This window comes from Medicago truncatula, chromosome 4 (genome assembly GCF_003473485.1).
Source record: "Medicago truncatula cultivar Jemalong A17 chromosome 4, MtrunA17r5.0-ANR, whole genome shotgun sequence".
NCBI classification, from domain to species: domain Eukaryota; kingdom Viridiplantae; phylum Streptophyta; class Magnoliopsida; order Fabales; family Fabaceae; genus Medicago; species Medicago truncatula.
This window is the reverse complement of record NC_053045.1, coordinates 43,763,626-43,783,948: the sequence shown is the minus strand read 5'-3', so window position 1 is coordinate 43,783,948 and position 20,323 is coordinate 43,763,626. Positions and strand designations below refer to the sequence as shown.

At 31.5% G+C, this 20,323-nt stretch overlaps 2 protein-coding genes across 2 annotated transcripts; one reads left to right on the top strand and one right to left on the bottom strand.

Annotated features, from left to right (window-relative positions):
• The first annotated feature begins 567 nt into the window (after positions 1-567).
• LOC25493221 (uncharacterized) lies at positions 568-1,329 on the top strand. The gene has a single exon (XM_013601648.2). It carries the CDS (start codon positions 568-570, stop codon positions 1,327-1,329), a length of 762 nt encoding a protein of 253 aa, XP_013457102.1.
• Positions 1,330-4,685: 3,356 nt separating this feature from the next.
• Positions 4,686-8,425, bottom strand: LOC11445756 (uncharacterized). The gene is made up of 2 exons (XM_003608133.4): positions 7,918-8,425; positions 4,686-5,248 (listed from the first exon to the last, which is right to left on the bottom strand). The coding sequence occupies exons 1-2, from the start codon at positions 8,194-8,196 to the stop codon at positions 5,078-5,080; spliced, it is 450 nt and encodes a 149-aa protein (XP_003608181.1). The 5' UTR covers positions 8,197-8,425; the 3' UTR covers positions 4,686-5,077.
• Between the last annotated feature and the right edge of the window lie 11,898 nt (positions 8,426-20,323).

Sequence of the window (20,323 nt, the reverse complement as noted above, 5' to 3'; positions counted from 1 at the left end):
CACTCCAACTTTCCAAGTGGCAGACTTTATTTTTTTAAATCCTGCACACGCTATGGAGAGAGCAGGGCCGTGCAAAAAACAACAGTCTGCCATCTAGTGTCATATCCATTAAGAAAAGGTTGAATTGACGAAGATGATGTTGCGCAAGTGTGAGTTATAAATTTTACGATAAAAGTAAAAGTGGAATGTTAAACAATATATAAATAAAAAGAGTCATATATCTAATGTCTTAGTTTAAGATATGGTGTCCAACTGTAGTTTTTTGATCAAATGTGGACGATCTCTGCTCTCTCTTAGTTTGATAAAAAAAATAAATCAAATTCCTGTAACTATTTAATGGCTTAAAATATATTCTTCCCCACCCCAATTCTGGTAGAAATGTCCCAATAAATGCACTCCCTTCCACAACCACCAAAACACACACTCTTTTCAACTAACATTGCTACATGTCCCTCTAATTATAGAATGCACTCTTTATAATGAAAGCTACCTCTTTGCGCAAATCCCATAACCCTTGAATCTGTCCTCAACCTGGTTCAGTATTTTTTACCTGTAAAAGAAAGCTAAATGGGTTGCTGTGTGAGCAGTAATAAAACCTCAACCTCTTCTGTACCAACTATTCAACCACCAAAACCTACACAAAACAATGGAACAAGCTTTCAAGTAGAGGAAGAGAAAGTGAAAGAAGTGCTCTTAGAAACACCAAAATTGAACCCAAAAACCACTATCAAATCAAAACCACCAAAGCAACATCTAAACATTAAGGCCTTTGACAAGTTCAAAGAAGAACAAAGCAAGGTTAATCATAAGAAGACATTGTCCATCAACAAAGGCGATACCTCAGAAACTTGCAGGTTAAGAAAAACCATGCCAAAACCTACTACAGAAAAAACCGGCAAAAGGGTCACCGGATCTCCAATCAAGTTGCTTAAAAATTGTTCCTTTCCAGGTGATGTTAGCGACGGAAGAGATAGAACGTTTCATAGTTCAAGGAATTTTGGGTCTGTGAAAATGGTTCAGTGCAGAGACCAATTGGGTCGGAAAATGGTCAACGAGGGAATGCGTCGCCGGAGAGATTCCGGCGAGAATTCTTTCCGACGGTCCCGGTCACCGGCGACGTGTACCGACACCAGCGTTGCTAGACCAGTCGTGGGTCGGAGTCAATCTGCAAGAAAAACGAGTCGAGCTCCAGTTGCAAGGGACAGAACAACGCTGCCGGAGAAAGGTCGCCGGAAAACAGAGATGCCGGCCATGGACGGTAAAAGGTCTCGTGCTAATGAGTCGCTGGAAAATCCACTGGTGTCATTGGAATGTTTCATTTTTCTATAGGTCTCTGAAATTGTCCGGCAATGGTGGTTGTGGGGTGGCGCCAACAATGAACCACCGTTGACCGGGTGAGCTAACTACAAGTCATAGTGAAAGTAACTGATTCTGATTTATTTATTTCTGTACCTACTTCAATCTCCGGGAGTTAATGCACTTTGGTGTAAATATTAGTACTTGTCACAATCAAATTTCTAAATATTAATTTCTAACATTCTCAATTACTCACACTCTCAAAAAATAATTCTCATTTTCTGTCTTTTTCAAATTATATTACTATACCACATCCTTAAAAATTAGTACATGAAATAGTTATTATTTCTCCCTACATAGTAATACTACTAGTTTATTTCATGGAGTAGTAAACCACTAGATTGGATTTATGTTTCTCAAATTATGATCTCGTGTTTATTCATTCGTGTATATGGACCGTTTTGATAGATTGTATAAATAGGGATTACATTGAGAGTTCGTGGCCAAATACAAATATTAACTTGATGAATGTATTTATTTATCATTAATCAAAATAGTTATTGAGAATATACATATGAAATATTGATAAAGGCATGTTAAGCCAATTACATCCAAAACACATTGTTTGTGGAGAACCATTCATAAGGTAAGGGCGTAAACATGCCATTTACATCTAAAACGTAGAAATCATCATAAGCTTAAAGCATAATTAACATGCAATGTTAATTATCTCAATTTGAGGCACATACAATGTAGAAACTGTTAGCGCAGCACAACAAAGCTTGTTCAACAAACAATGAACTCAGAAGCAGATTTGTAGTTTTTAGGGTTTTGCAGATTTATGAATTTGTGAATTAGAGAGAGAATTGAGAGAAGAGAGAAGTTATGATGAAATTGTTATTGATGCTTATGAAAATATACAAAGGAGGTAGTTTATATACAATGTCTAACTAAGTTGCTTGAAGCACAAGCATTGTAACAAACTCTAGATCTTATTTGCTAACCTCTAACATACTAAAACAAAGTGTGATTAATCACTGATTGTGATTATCACTAAATTTGAATTGAAACCCCCTTGATCGAAAGGGAGCATTTCCAAGACAAGTAACCGTCAGGACCTTAATTCCTAAAAAAAAATCATTTGGACAAAAAAATCTCGTTTGGTAACACTTTTTCACCATGAGCTTATAGATTATTTCGCGAGCTTATAAGCTATTCCAAGTAGCGTTTGAGCTTATAGCTTATAGCTTCTCACTTTTAATTCCAGTTTTACCCTTATTATTCTAACTAAATTCCATTTTTTACCCTTAATCATTTATTATATTATAAATTAAAATACATATGTTTTAAATATGAATGAGAACGTTACGTTTACCTTCACTATATATATATATATATATAAACTATATTTTATTTATTGTTACGTTTAAATTTTTTTACACTTTATATCTAATATTTTTAGGCAAATGAAAATAAATATAAATTAACACTTAGGAATTAAAAATTAATTTAATAATAATATTAAATTATCAATTTTTAATTTTTAAATACTTTAAACATTAATTAATATAAACTTTATTATGAATTAAAAATGTCCTTTTATGTAATTTTACATCTATCAGGTAATTGAACCGCTAATTTTATCAAACACTTCAAGTAGCTTATCAGCTATAAGCTATCAGCTAACTTATCAGTCATCTGCTATTTTTACCAAACAGAGCCTAAGATTTTCTTGAGCTTTCTGTGATTGAAATGAAATTGTTATATTTTTCTTTGTTAAGAGATAAATACGATATTTTTTTGAAGGGAAGAGATATATAGGATTAAAAGGTTTATTTTGAGCAAATAGTATAAGTATTAATACTGAATTTGATTTGAGGATGGAGGGAAATCCATGTCGGTATCGGTTTGCACCGGGACAATCAGGACAAATCCACACCTATATATATATATATATATATATAGTGGTCCTTATTTTTTTTTTTATAGCAAATCCGTTACTGGTGCTTTATCTTGGTGGGATTCTAGTTTTGAATAATATTTTATTGGACCATCCATATAAACAATTTTGGATTCTCTCTTAGGTTCATTCATTTGAAGCATAAAGAGACAAATAAATTATCTGCTATCAAATATCAATCAGGTATGATATGATATGGCTATATGTATGGTTGAAATAAGGAATGTCCGGAGGCTCAAAGTTTTAAGTTTGAAATTGAGCCCAAAAAAGCACTAACTTGGTTTCCATAGTGGACAACTATAGAGTATTTTATGTTTTTCATGCCTAATTTCGAGATTCGTCAATGTCTGTCTCCACTAAAGTTCAAATGGATCTCAGTTTTTTATTACCTTTGAAATGTATATATAAACAAATAAAGACAAACATTTTTCAAATTAGTAACATTAATTAGATATGTGTACACCAAAAAGCAGAGTAGTGGAGATAGCATAGCTTTGGGTGATCCACGCTCAATGTATGTTAAGGATTGACATTTTTCGTATAGTTCATGAGAAAAAGTAACAAAGAAAACAAAGCAATTAAGTCACACCACATCACTATTAGCTTTCATTTTTGTTAAGATATTTGCGCAAACATTCTCTTCAAAAAAGATGATGAAACATGAAAAATCTATTCTTTCATCATGTAACCTCTCATGATCTTCATAAGTTGTGATTATTACTCATGGTAACAAGTTGAACAACATGAACAGAGTCGGAGAAGTATATAATCCTTCTAACTCTGTTTGTTAATATCCATTTCGAGAGCCTGTTTGTGAAGCACATTAGATCAACCAACACTAATTAAGAACTTAAATTGGAAAACATGATCAGGATTTCTAACTAGACCTCAAAAAAGTGTTAGTAATACATTATCACAATTTTAATAAATAATTTTTTTAACGTTTCCTTAATTTATTTATTAACATCTTGTTATCCGCTACTCAAAGGAAAAAACATCCTGTTATCCGCTCACCAGAGATCACTTGGTTGGAACTTCATTGCTTCCACCGCAAGGTACTCGGTTCGAAACTAATGAAAGATGTTGTTTGATGTAAAAAGAGATAAAATAAATGAGAAATATTATTTAGACGCAATTATTTGGTATAAGATAAGAGAAATTGTATGGTACATGTGCAAATTTAGAATGTTTTAGTAGAATTGATCTTCGAATCAAGAGTTAAATGAATTACTATTATTTAATAAAGAATAATGCTAGTTATCGCGATAGATAACAAAGCAAAATTTTCAAGAAAGGTTATTACAGCACTAAATATATTTTCCACTAACTGTTAACTTAATAAGAGTACTTTAGCAAATGAAGTTCATTTTATTATCAAATTTAGTAAACTCAATAATTTTTCTCAAGAGTGCATAACTTCAAGTGACACTTAACAAGAACCAAAGTGAGTGTAAAATACATGGGGATGCCTTCCTGACAATAATATATAGTGTGTTAGAGGAGATTCGTACAAGGTTTATCCAGCTGATGGACACTATATATCTATTGATAACTGAGATTTACATCATTAAGGAAATGCCTCCAAAGCATCATCAAAGTTAAGAAATCAAGTTTAGGCATAAATTGATATTGTACTTCAAAGGATTTTCAATTGAGAAACCTAAACTAAATCCTATATTACATGTAAGAAAACTATAAAGAGAACTCCTCCAGGTAAAAATGGACGAAAGGAAAACCCGAAAGAACAATATATTCTTCACAGAAAATGCATATCAACCCCTTTGATGCAATATGGGAAACTGTCACATTAATTCAGACCTCTCATACTTCATTGATATTCGGCCTAGTGTTGGAAGTGGAACAAGGTAACGTGTTATGCTGATGAGAAGGCCACACAATCCGCTCCGGACAGCACGGAGCAGGGTGGGCAATGAATGTAGGAATTACATCTCCAGGCATCAAAACTGAAACCTCAGTCGAATATACAGTCATCTGCAGAGTGTAGGATATCATAATGAAATTAATGCACAACTAAAACAATATTTGTAGTAGACAAAAAGTTGAACATAAACCACATTAAAAGGACTTCAAAAACCATTATCCATTGTAACAAACAGAGAAAACCAACAAATGCTTCTTTGTTTACTTACTGTGTAAAGCCATTACTTGTGTGTTATAGAATAAAACATCTTATTGATAACCACATGAAACCTTTTTAACACACGAAGTGAACTACCTACCTGGTCACACAAATTATTATGTAGGTGAATATAGCAATGCAACAGCTCAGTTGTAGTACTATTGTTAGATTGATCTCTCAAAACAATAAGCAAACTTATCAAGAAAGCTTAGTCCAGAAAAGCAATTGATTAATAATTGCCACCGTTACCGATTTTAAGCTAAATATTCTATCAGGCTAGCTTATTAAGAGCATTAAGATGCTGTCAAGATCCTGAAAACTGAAGTGATGCTAAACTTATGAACCAAGATCTAGCTAGAAAAATACATCACGTCAATCATCAAAATTCAAATAATCAAAGTTTACGGTATGAGGTTTAAAATGTGCACAGAAATAGTCCTAGCAGCTCCAACTTGTGATCATACAAAATGAAGTAGTGAGCAATATATCATACATTGGACAGTAATACACCAGATATTAAATGCAACCACCCAGACTATAAACATATGGGTCAGAGGAGACAAATGGATCCACAATTTTGTTAAAGAAAAGCATACCAACTGTTTTTGATTTAAAAAGTCAATATTTTACACATATTGAAAGGTTAGTCTTAACTCTTAAACATTAAAGCAATAAACTTTACAAGTTTGAAATCACCACCTTATCAAGATAGTGATAAAGACGCATCTATCATTTAACAAGGATTCCAGATATCCAAATCAAGAATCACACTCTACTTTTCTCTGTGATTCCAATCTAATCCAATTTACTAACACAATTTTGGTGAAAGAAAAGAAATCCAACATGGTCTCTGGGTAGTACTATTAAGTATCATTACCATGAACAATAAAATGAATCATTGTGAGAAGTCTAAGTGCATGGAGCCTTTTCTTAAAGTTCATATTTTTTAACATGTACTACAATAACACTGCACTAAGATCCTTTGATGTGATGTAAACACCAAACAAAATAAGCTATTAAATTATAGATAGGTTGGTTAGGGAGTGTTCTCAGCAAAACCTCATTGGCTAATATTAGAAAATCATCAATAATTTTGTTAAAGATGAAAGAAACAGATCTATCATAGACAGTGTCCTAATCAACTATCAAGTTGTGCCCTTGCATTGAACACAGATTAGATAAGAAGGTGGTAGGTCCAAGGTGTTCCAACAAAGAAAAAGCACAGGGTAGACAACACTGTAGTTACATGGGACTGGCTCATCATAGGATACTAAATAAAAACTAAAATATTAAAGATGTATAATCAAAGAAAAAAAAACATAAAATAAATAAAGAGTCCAACATATCATATGGTTACTTCTCCCACGAGGGTCTAGCGCAGGTGGTTGGTGTGCGGTGTGTGTTTAAACCCTGAGATACCGAGTTCGATTCGTACTCATAAAAAAAAAAAAAAGAGTCCTAGCAATCTAGCATATAAAATTTGACCATGTGTCTCAGACCAAACCGTGCACAGTATCAATCATCATAGAATGGAGGTGCAGCTGAAGCAAATGAACAACCAAAGGACAATGTGGGTCTCAACTCTAACCACAAAAAGATATACAAATAAAATATTAAGTCTTTTAGCTAGGGTCAATTGTTAAGTAGAAAAAGTGTGCAAAGAGGACCACCACTACCTCCTCATAAAACTTGAAGACAATTACAGTTCCATCATAAATTATGATGAAGGTTGTTGACAGAACGTGCAAATGAAAAATACTAATAGAGTGTGGACAAGCTACTGTGTTCAATTTTCATTAGAAAGAGAAGAAAAAAAGGGGTTTATCAGTGAGGCATTGCAAAATTCAGATCTGATAGGTGCTCTACCTAGCTTTCTTCTATTCAAAGGGAAAGTTGGGATTAATTATGAAAGCAAACTATTAATACATATAATTTTATTTTACAAAAACTAATAATGTATAAAAAGTGGAAGGTTTTAACAAATAATTATTAAAGAAGAGAAAAGAAACATCCTTTCACCATTAGCCATAGAAAAGCCTCTAATGACTCCAAATGAACAGAAAAATGTATAAAAACTCTCCAAAGAACATAAAAAATATGCATGGAAATGATAAAGAAGACATAGACCAAAAACATTGAAATAAACTTGCCACAGAAATTCATTATTAAACAGAACAAAAAAGATTACAAATTTTAATATAAAAAATAAAAAACCAGATCTAGCATTCTGAGAAAAGAAACATTCTATATTTAACAGCAAAAGATACAAAGAACAACAAAATCAGGCAAAATAAAAAAAAAACAACTTTTTTAAGTCAGTTAAAAGATAATCACTTATTCAGAAATCAAAACAACCAACTAAACCAAATGTGGAGAGAAAAAAACCAACAGTACCACATTGTCAGTTAAACTAAAAAAAACAAAGAAACCAGTTTTAATGCTAAAAAATTGAAGGGCTTGTTTAATTACTGGAACCAAATAAAAGAAGAAAAAAACAATAATATTTAGTGATTATACTTACTTTTGGTGATGGGTGAGAGAGCTTGCCATATGAACTCATCTGAGACTCAACATCACGCTGACTCCGGCGACCAGGCGGCGACATAGGTGGAGAAATGGGTCTAAGAAATCTCTCAAAAATAGCCATGACTAAGAACATGGAAATGAGAATAGCAGTAGCTACAAAGCCAAAGGAAACAGCATTGACTGAGCTGTCAAAGTTAGTCCAATGTTCATCTCTGTGGAGGTCAAGTGGTGAAGCCATTGGTGGCCATTCGTTGCTGTGGTCTTCAACTGTCATTTTTTGTTGCTAAATTGAGGTTGCTGTTATGCTATAATGATGTTTTCTGTTGCTTTGTTACCATTTTTGGAGAATGTTTTCAAGTACTAATATAACTGTCTCTGTTAGTGTGGAAATATTGCTAATACTAGGGCTTGGATTTTGAGAGAGGAAGAAGAAAAACTAGGTATGAGAGAAAGTGAAAGACTTTAGGAGTTTGTTTGGATAGGAGGACTGTCTTAAGTCTTACCCCTTTGTTTATATTTGTGAAAAACAATAAAAATATAATGGAAACAAACAAACAAGTACTAGCACCATTATTTTTATAATGCTTTTTCATTTCATTTTTTATTAGAAAAAAATAAAAAAATAGTGCTTTTTCATCTTGGGATAATTGTTGTATTTAACTATTTCACACTAATTAGAATAAACTATATGATGTTTCAAAAAAGAGAAAAGAATAAACTATACGTTGGGTATGACTTATAGATAAATGAACAAGGTTGAACAATCAGATTAGCGTGTAAAATAACATTTGACTCGTAGATTCTAGCAAAACAATAGATAACACAAGTGTTTATATAAGTATATTATTTATTGTTTTTAAAGGTCTGGAGAGCAAAGATGTAATAGCAATAATACTCCATCCGTCCCAAATTGTATGACGTTTTGGGCATTTCACATATATTAAGAAATGTAATTAATATTGTGTGGAAAAGAGATATTATGAGTTGTTTTACAAAATTGTCCTTAATAAATAATATTGGAAAGATAAATAAAAGATTTGAAAGAAGAGAGAATAATAAATAGTTAAAGTTATAATAGGAAAAGTAACATTAATGTTTCATTGGTATTGTAAAGTGACATACAATTTGAGACGGAGGAATAAAAAATAATTCACAGTCAAAATATTTGAAACTATTTTCCTATGTTGGGAGATTGAAACAACAATTATTTAACTTTGTTTTAGACTGAGTATGCAAGAAGTTAAAGGAATGCAAAAAAAAAATTTGACTCGGTCAACGCTGACGTGGCACCTTAAGTGAGGTGCCACGTGTAAATTTTTTTTTTTTTTTTTGCCTTGGGGGTCCAAAACTGCCAAAGAATCAAAACATAGGGGGTTGTTTTGTATTTAAATTAGTTAGGGGTCCATAACCGTAAATTTTGAAAAGATAGGGGTCCAAAAGTGCAATTAAGCCTTGTTTTTTATAGGAAGTCAAAATCGCAAGATTGTGATACTTAGGATTGAACCCAAGCAAAATAACTCACTGAGACTAAAATCGAAAATTACAAGTACTAAAATTAAAACTTTTTTTTACTGTCGATTTCTTTTTACCATTTTTTATATTTAAAATCATTTTAGGTATTTTAGCATACTTCCTATTTGGGCTGAGATGATGAGTCTTTGGCATGATCTTAGTATAGCTCGATGTCATTTTCGCAATGCTTATTACTTTTTATTTTTTGAGGGAAATCAAGTTCTATAATTGAAATGGTACATCGAAACATTTTATTGCATAGTAGCTGGGAGAAAACAAAGCACTTACCATTTGCAAGGGTAATCGAGACACTTAATTTGCACAAGATCATGGAAATAAAGATAAAGGTCTTTCTTTGTGTGTCCCTCGACATGAAACTTTTTACTTTTGATCATGTTTTGAACCTTTTCCTTTGTATTAGTGTAAAATAACATTTTCCATGTCTAATCCCTTGTATGATTCAAGTTTGCATGCAAGAGATGCTAGCAAAGGATTTTACCAATAAATTTTCTGCCTTTAAAAGCCTCAATTATTCAAGCTTTGTGTCTAATCAAAACTCGACATAAACTTTAATAAAATTTAGTGGCTAATTTCTTCATAATATCAGAACACAAAATGTCACTTGCATCTTTTAGTATCAACTAGAATGAAGAAAGAGGACAGACAACATCTTATCTGTGACTTCTTAGCATCAAAGCCCAGCACCCAACCGTCAATAATACCCTTTTTTTGTCTCAAAAGTATCCTTTAATAATGTGTTTTTAAAATATAAAAATGGCAAAAGGCGAAAAATGAATAGTGTAATTTTATCTAGACAGCTTCTTTAATAATACTTTGATTAGTGTCAACATACTTTTAGTTTAATTGATAAAGATTCAACTCAAATATCATCATAAGGATTTGAGTTCAAATTATGTTGTTGATCTACGGATTTTGTTGATGGATGTAATATGTGAGTGTTTCTATCAATACGATTTGAGTTTTGAGGTTTCCTCACTCCGGTGAGACAAGATCGAGCCAAGCGTAAGGTCATATAAACATTCATTTTAAGTCAACCAAAAAATAAATACTTTTAATTAAATTATACCAACAAGATGCCTCACACCCGAACAAAAAAGGCCCAACATATTTTTACTTGATTTATGTCTAACTTACTTTTAAAAAATATTGGGCCGACACTATGGTGAGAACTCAAGACTTCATTTGTCGGGGAGTTTGGGGGAGTACCGAGAGCAATAACAAGTCAATGTTTTATGATCACAAGAGAGGGAGAGACAACATCTCCATAAAAAATCTTATGACATTAGTTATATGAGTCATCTCTCATATATATCCGACATTTTTTCCTATTCATAGTTTATGTGAAACTTAACCACTCATGCTTGAGCCCAACATTCTTCCCCTCAAGCGTAAGTTCTCAGTTCTTATACTTGCAATACCATTATTACTAATGAAACATGTCTCGTGATTACACTGCTATTAAGACTTGTGATACAAGGATCCAACACCAGGATCAACTTCGTCCCCTCACCAAGCCAAATCATGACTTTGGAACCACCCTTATTGATGAATTTCGGAGAACATCGTAAGCAACAACGAGCCAATATTTCATGATCACAAGAGAGAAATGTTACATCTTCACTCAAAACTGAAGAGCATTAGGTATCGAATAACCTCTCTTATATATTCAATATTTTTATTTATTTATAGTCAATGTAAGACTTAACTGTTCACATTTAATATGATACAACTTGCCAAACTATTTAAAAGATGTTTTATTTTTCGAAGTTACATCTATATACTAATATAAAAGCAGAAATGATAATTGGACACATATTTTATAACACAATACAGACACCGTATACGTATATATTGTTCATTAATACACTTTTTTTTTTCTTTCTTCCCTTCATTTCCTGGAAATCCACTGCGATGCTTTCCCTCTCTCACTCTCTCATTTCTCAGTCAAAACAAGCATTTTCTGTCTTCAACAATGGCAGATCTAAACAAAATCCATCATTTCGATCACCTCTGTCTCTGTCTCCGTCTCCATCAATGAGATGAGAGAGAAGTGGGTGTTCTGAGAGAGAAGAGAAGACGCTGGGAAAGGAAAAAGAAAGGATACATTTGGATTTACAAAATTACCCCCCATTTTTAATGTTGAAATGTCAAAATAGCCCTGGTGTCTGTATTGTGTCGCAAGATTTGTGTCCAGTTATCATTCCTGTATAAAAGTTAATGTCCATTGATTTTACCATTTTGCCCCTATGAGGGGCAATTTGGTAATTCACTAATTCACCAGTGGCCTGTGAATTTTCATTTTTGCCCCTAACTAATATTTTTAAATTATTTTTATATTTTTAATAACTTTTAACTATTTTTTAAATTTTTAAATTTTTAACTATTTTCCAATTTTTCTCACAAATTCAGTTGCTTCTACACTACCGTTGTGGGAGATTAAGGTACCATTTGACCCAGCTTTTTTTCAATTTCTCTAAATTTTTCAGGAGAAGTTAGGCCAAACACAATATCAATTAAGTACTTACTAAAAAAAGTACTTTTGTTCAAAAAAATTGAATGAAATGAGCTTTGACCAAAAGTTGTTAAATGCTACTTCAAAAAACTATTTATCGATAATTTATTTCACAAGCATCTCTCTTCAACTCACGTTGGGAACCTTTTCTTTTATTTTTTAATATTATATTTCAATATTTTTTTTCATCCATTTAATTGTATTTTATTTTTTTGAACCGTTCCATTTAATTTTTTTTAAGGAGGTTCCATTTAATTTTATTATATTTTTTTCAAAGGAATTTTATTATCTTTTTATAACTTGTATATTTAATTTCAATATCGTTTAATCATCACAAACTAAAAAATATTTTTATTCACGTTGTCATTTAATGATACCAAATATTTTTATTTCCTTTCTTCAACCTCGCGAATATATACACACACATTAGCGTTTTAGAGTACGTAATAATTTATGTCCGTTTGTCTGTTTTTTGTTACTGTAATGCGTATAATTTTTTTTGCCGTTTCATAATGCGTATGATTATTTTTATAAAATTTTGGTTTTAATTAAAAGTACAAGTATATATGCCTAAAAAAATTATACTTTTATATATTTTGTACTTTTATATTGTAACAAACTATGCATATCATTTTCTAATTCAAAAAAACAAAACATGCATGTTTCAATGACATCAACCAACAATGTAACAAATATAATATCATACAATATAAATTCTTATCTTTTTTAAAGACACAAAAAATATGGAATTCTTATAACGAAATTTGTTATAGTGTATAATTGAAATAAAAAAAAAACCAACTATTTTGATATTATTTATGTTATTATTTCAGCCTCCTTAAATTATTTCTCCTATTCAAATATTTAATAAGTCGTTTATATGATCGTACAAATTTGTATTCATGTTACACAAAATAAATGTCATTGAGTAAATATAGTATACGTAAAAAAAAATCTTTTATATTTTAAACATTTTTAGCCTTTAGAAAATATTTTAAACATTTTTTTATTTATTATGCTAATTCATAATAAATTCAAAATTTTATTCTCGTGAGCTTAGCTCAGTTGATAGGGACAATGCATAAATATATGCAAAGCCCGTTGTTCGTACCCCGGACACCATAAAAAAATAATTCAAAGTTTGTACAATATTTTGTCAAACAACTTTTAACTTAAAAATAGCCTTAAAACTATAAATAAACAAAGAAACCAAACAATTTTAACTTCTTCCTTAAAGGCCTTTAGTTTAATTTTATTTTTAAGTAACTTTTTGACCGCTAAAAAGTTTGGCCAAACTGTACCTAAGTTCAGTTGGGAACACTGTTTCACTTTCTTCCTCATAAGATGTCATTTTCTTCTTTTTTTCTCATTGTTCTGAGACTATGCATGACTTGAGTTGACTGATTTTTATGGCTTGAGGGGTTCATTTTTCGACATTGTTTTAGTTTTTGCTTCATCATAGGTGGTTTTCTTCCTTTTTGTATGATTCTGCATTATAAGGGTTTTATTTTTTGCTTTTTTTTCCCGATTGTTAGTGGATTATGTACCAGAGATTGTTATGTTGCATGGCTGTAAAAAATCTTCCTTTGTTATAAGGGTTTTATTTGTTGCTTTTTTACCCGATTGTTAATGGATTATGTACCCGAAATTGTTATGTTGCATGGCTGTAGAAAAATCTTTCTTTATTTTGTGGAGTATAATAGAGGTAATGATGATTGAATTTTAGCTCATGGTAAGATTTTGACACAATTGTTATTTTAGTTTCTGGTACTATAGTTGAAAAAAATTGATGCATGTGGGTTATTTTAGCTTTTGTGAGTATTCCTAAAGCTGTAAGAGTTTTCATAATTGGTTTATTATTTCTTATATTTTTGAGCCGTATGAAAGTTGATTGGTGTAAATTTATTTTGGTCATATGATTAAGGTCCAGAAAGTTGATGATACAAAAATTTGCGCATTTAAGATCAGGCTGATTTGATAATACAAAAATTGATCACACAATAAATATGTTAGCTTCTTTCAATATCAGAATGAACAAAGGGAATAAAATTAAACGACGTATTGTTGTATTTCTATATATGACTTTCAATGTCAAAGGATTATGACTACATTAAGGATCTCGAAAAGTATTCGGACATTTGGAAAATGGAATTTGGAGTGCTTGATTCTTGGATTGTGACCGGTAGTAATGATAATTAACATATAGAGCTCATTATTTGTGATGCAAAGGTTAGAGGAGTTATTTAAGATTTGTTGTAATTTCTTTTATGAGTTATCAATGTTACTTATTAGTGTACATTTTGATTATTTCTATTTTTTGGTTTCTTTCTTGGATTTAGGATGATAGATTTCATATAATAACCCGATATAGACAAATGGAGCATTGGAAGGCTTTCGATTAGAAGTGCCTATGCTACAAAAATGTGTGTAAGTGTCTATGCTAAGCTAATGTTTTTGTCTTCAGTTTATGATATTCAGATAATGATTTGGCTACAATGACTATCTTATTTTGGTAAAGGATCCTTTCCGCTCTATTTTATGCTCGACCCTCAAAATTTGTTTGTTCTCCGTCATGAGGAAGTTACAAGTATATCGATTTGTGAGTTTTGCGGTTGTTTTGGAAAGGATTTTATTTTTATTTTTATGTCGACTGCTTTAAATTATTGTTGGAATTTGAGTGGTATAAATAATATTGTGGTTGGTTGAATTGCAGGGTAATTTGGAAGTTTAAAATAATTTTGTTTAACTAAAGGGAGATGAACTTTTTTAGTTCAATTTGGAAGTGAAAGTGATTGTGTTCAAATAATGCCATGTTATTTTTTAGGCTTAATAGCAGTTTTGGCCTCCTATATTTCAAGAAGTTGTGATTTTTGTCCCCTAAATAAATAAACTACAAAACCACCCCCTAAGTATTGACTTTTTTTGCAATTTTGGCCCCCCATACAAATTTTGACCAAGTTAGTGCACACGTGAACGGCACGTGTGTATACTCAAACCACTTTAAATTTATTATCCATAATGATTTCATTCCAAAAAGAACGATTATTAATACTAGATAGATACAGAGCAATTCATTGTTACTAATTTATGATATTTGGGTTTGGTCCAATAAGCTTCAGTTTCATCCATGGTGCGTAATTGCTTGAATTGTTGAATAGCATAAATTAAGTAATTGCAGCAAGTGTTCAATAGGTTTGACCAAATATAGAAAACAAACAAATATAGGGGTACTTGTGGGGAAGTTATTACTCCTTGAGTTCATCATTCTATGGAAGCCTAACAGTGTGTGAGAAAATTCCAAAGGTGAGTATTGTTGATTGTTAATTGAATCATCATTTTATCTTTGTTAACCGTTAACATGTAGAATTGTTTCTAATGTGTTTCATCATATTGTTTTTACAGGGACGCGGCGGAGAGGAAATAGTTACTCCGGTTAGGCGTTCAAGTAGGTTTAGGAGCATTACCACTTCTCTTGTATAACCAGTGAATAAATTTCCTTGCCTACAATGTGAATGTATCTTTTACCATTTTTTATTAAGAGAAGTGTCTTATCTTCTGAATCTTCTAGCTTTGCTTATAAAATGTTGAATACCATAAACATATGCAGCTGTTCTGCTCATTTGCATACATTTTGAAAGTATTTTAAGTTGAGACTTCATAAAAATATTGCATTGAGTTTTAGGGAAGAAAAATTCTAAAAATGTGAGTGTCCATACTCCTACGTTATTGTCTTTTTGAGATGAAGGACACCACTATATTATTGAGATAACTAAAATGATGGTTCGAATTATAGTTCTTACACATCCATAAATGAGTTAATAAAAATAAGAAGGAAACAACTCAATTTATGATGTTTGAAACAAAAGAATGTTGGAGCACTACGTCCACAATCCATACTCCTAGATCAACAATCTTTTTCAACTTTTCTGATTTTGAAATTACTACACAAATAAAATGGATGGGGAAGAGATCAAACATAACTATATATGTGTGTTTTAGATCCCATACCTGATAAGCGTGCACATTTATGCAAGTTAAAGTTTTAACACTGCTCAGTAGTCTAAAGTCCCTCAAAAAATAAGTATTGTAATTGAAGTTCAGAATAAAACAAAATTGTAGCAATTATTTGTTAAGGGGTGACTGATTTTTTATTCCGTTAAATTAGATTGTATTTAGATATCTTCAATGTCGCTAATGTATATACACGAGTCTATTTTAACTATTTGAGATAATTAGTGGTGTATCTAAATAAATAGACCTGACTACTACTGTCTCGATGTTGATTATAGTATATGCTCTTTTGATGCTTTGGTAAATATTTTAAAAAGGTGCACATTTCTAATGTTCGTGTAATATGCTTACTTAATTCTCACATTTATAATCAACAACAATCTCTTAGAAAAATGCACCTATCTCCCTTAATTTGATTATTTTTCCTTTAGAACAATTTTTTTAAAAAATACGTTATTTAACCCGTGCTTCGCACAGGTTTGTAAGTAGTTTTTATCATAAAATATATTTTCTTTTGTGGAAAAATGTTTAGATAAGCTAGATTTCAGAAGCTCACCTGATGAGGGGGAAAAAACTTAAGAGCTAGCTGCTTACATAACTATGTACATATTATTCTCCAACGAAATTCTCACGTCATCTTAAGGAGGAATTGGAATTTCATTTCTTGGTATACTTGGCAATTTGAAAAAGAGATTTAGTTAGGACCAGTTTTGTGAGAAGGACAAAATAGGATAACTAAAAATGAAATTAAGTTTTTTTTTTTTTTGGTAGATAGACGAAATGGCAAAGCCATTATAAATTCACACACACACAAGTGGAGGTACCGGGGTTCGAACCCCGGTCATGGCATCCGGCCTAACAATTTCGGCATTTTGCCAGTTGAGCTAGGACTTCTGAATATGAAATTAAGTTTTTATTTTGCTTCCAAGAGAAATTTGGACGGTTCCTCCTGTAGGTGTTGAAAAATAGATTATTCCTTTGTATTTCATTGGTATGTTCTTCACCACACAAATCACACCTTATGAAATACGTTAATTTGAATATTAAAACCATCTGTACACATGTATTGGTTAACAATAATAGATTGTATACACCACCAAAAAAAAATTAATAGATTGTATGACATGTATTCAGTAGGTGTGATTCACTCGATTTATGCAAACTTAACTTGTGACACACTACAAGAAAACAATCCATACGGGGGAGAAAAAAAAACCCACACGCAATTATACAACAGATATATTAATTATTCAATTGATCTAAAAAAATAATTTTGGAGAATGTTAATCGTTGCCTCGGAAGCATTGGTTAAAATATTAAAATAAGTAAGTTTGCTTCGAAAAATGATGTAATTATTGTTAAGAAAAAAATAAAACTTTTATTTTTAAAACATCGTTTCTATTAATATAATCCTTAACCAATGCCCTTAAGACACTGCTAGTTAGCAAGACCCAATAATTTTTTTCTTATACATAAGGCTGAAGGAAGTAAGTGTCTTGATCATCTCGAATGCTTACACTATTGCCAACTCGATTTCCTAGATCTTGAAAACAAAGCATGAACATTACATTTGTTATTGCTTGTGGCTGATCGTGAACATTATGCCTTATTCGACTATCCCGATCCTTTTGCCAAGACACATTGTTACCATGATGATGAACATGATCAAAAGGCGATTAAAATACATGGGTCAAGAGATTAATTTAAAGTAGTTTTTTCATTTTAGTAAATTCAAATTGCGATTGTCAGTTTCTAGTTAGGCATGATAGTTGGTAATGTCATGAAAATTTCCACGAAAATATAAAACTATGAACAAGAGAATATGTTGACAAAATGATACCATGTTCCATCATAACAAACTACATTATCCAACGTGCAAGAAACCAATGAGAACAATCTGAATCCAATCTTAGTTCATTCATCATGTCTTTTATTTGACACAAGTTCATAATTTCTCTGTGCCCCCCTCCCCTCCCCAAAGAAAATGCAATCAAATTATATAAAAACCCAGCAGCAGGTCACCACATGCACCATGTTTTCCTCTCATTAGAAATAAAAATGCAAATTAAATCATACATTTTTTTGTCATCTTTGTTAAAACAATAAAAACAAAAATTGTTACATGAAGAATTTACTTGTTCACACAAATACACAACACTGAGGTATCGATATGAATTTGTAGCTCAATGTGTGTCGGGGTTTTCAGTCACCAAACCCAACCCAACATGTTGTCCTCTACAAGATTGTCCCTTATATCAACGGCAATGATCTATTAATACAATCGTGACCGTTTATTCTCTGTCGTGTACGGTCAAAATCATAGGGGTCAACAACATCAGATCATAACACACACATCATTTTCTACAGACCATTGTTGATGTGAAGGATTCACGCTTGCATGTTGAATTGCATGCCACAACCTTTGCACGTGCAAAGTTTTTTATTTGAGTGTGGGGTCCACTAAAGCCAGAGTGGCTCGTGTCAAGTTAGTCAGGTCACGGTCAAGCCGTGTGAGTTGGGTCTTGATGTTGGCTAGGGGACTGAGCCCATGGGTCACGTGAACGATCGACACTTTTTTTTTTTTTTTTGAAGAACGATCGACCCTTTTGTTTACCAACTTTATCTTCTTTTTATGGTTACAAAAGCTTTTCATTGCTCTTTGTCTTTGATTATCAACCACTTGAATTACGAGGGAAAGCAAAGAATGATATTTAATTAGCAGGGGGGTGGGCTTTTTCGACCTTTTTGGTTGTTTGTTTTTTAACCTTGAAGCATGGAGGGCCTCCTTGTATTGTGTAAGCTCGTTTAAGTGTCATATCCATATTGATAAAAATAAAATATCATAAATCAATTTTCTCATATTTGTAACACTTTTGGTCCTTTATCTTTATTTTTTTCCGTTTAGGTCTTTTATCTCTTATAAAAGCACAAATAAATCTTTTTTCTCATATTTTTTTTTAAAAAAATACATAATTTTATTTTTTATAATATATTTTTATTAAAAATGAAAAAATCCAGAAATATGATGAAGATGTTCATCATCTTCATCTTCTTCCTTTGAATTTTCATCATTTTCGTTGAATCAAAAAATTTATACACAAATATCATGAATTAATGTTATATTCACCTCAAATCTTCTTTTAAACACAAAAATCAAAACCTTGTAGAGAAAGAGATTTAGTTTCATTGCAAAAAATAAAAAATTGTCACACCGTATAGTATTATTATTATTATTTTCTAACTCAATATTCAAACTCGGCATAAAAATAACCCCAAAATTGAGAGCAGCTTTGCACATCAATTTTATTGTTTCCAGAACAATCTTAACTTTCGTAAAGCCTAACCCTTCCGCCAGTGACTAAGCCTCCACCATCCGCCTTGCAACATTTGTGAAATTAAGGTTTTAATTTTTGTGTTTAAAAGAAGATTTGAGGTGAATATAACATTAATTCACGATATTTTGAGATATATTTTAGTAGAATTTTTTTTATTTAAAGAAGATGATGAAGATTCAAAGGAAGAAGATGAAGATGATGAACATCTTCATCATATTTCTGGATTTTTTTTTTCATTTTTAATAAAAAAAATGAGAAAAAAGATGTATATGTGCTTCTAAGAGAGATAAATGACCTAAACGAAAAAAAATAAAGATAAATGACCAAAGTGTTACAAATAAATAAGATAAAGGACCCATAATGTAATCTTACCTTAATTATATTTAGGTGTTCAATCTTAATTAATTTACACTACAGGACTGACTTAGAACAATTAAAATTTCACATCAAATTTCTTTCATCTGAATGTCCTTAAATTTATCAGTTATATTCATAAAATTTCTTCTTCCCATTTTGATTGTTCAATTTTGTCGTTCCCAACTGCCGTATTTTTCAATTTTCGTGAGAATCGTCGTCGTTCGTTTGATTCCAAATATCGTAAGAATTATCGTTATTTCCAGTACCACGTCAGATATGGTGACTTGATTTTTCTTTTTGATTTGATTTTTCTTGGTTGTGAAGTAGTTAATTATAACAATTGAGTAAGTCATTATAATGTACTTTGAGTGCTGCTAGCAGGTGTTGCCGCTGTGATGTTGTGGGAGTCTGCTAGCATTTTTTTTGTTGCTGTTGATGGTTATGTGATTAGGCTTTTGTTCTTTTGTTTGGATTTAAAGGTTTTGGATGATAGTGAAGCAGGTCTATGCGTGTTATTAGATTTTATTAGATTGGCTGTTTAAATAAAAAAAATAAGTCACTGTACCTGAAGCAGTTCTAGAAACAACGACAATTCTCACTATAATTTGAAACAGTGGTAGTTTGGAACGACAAAATTGAACAAACAAGATGGG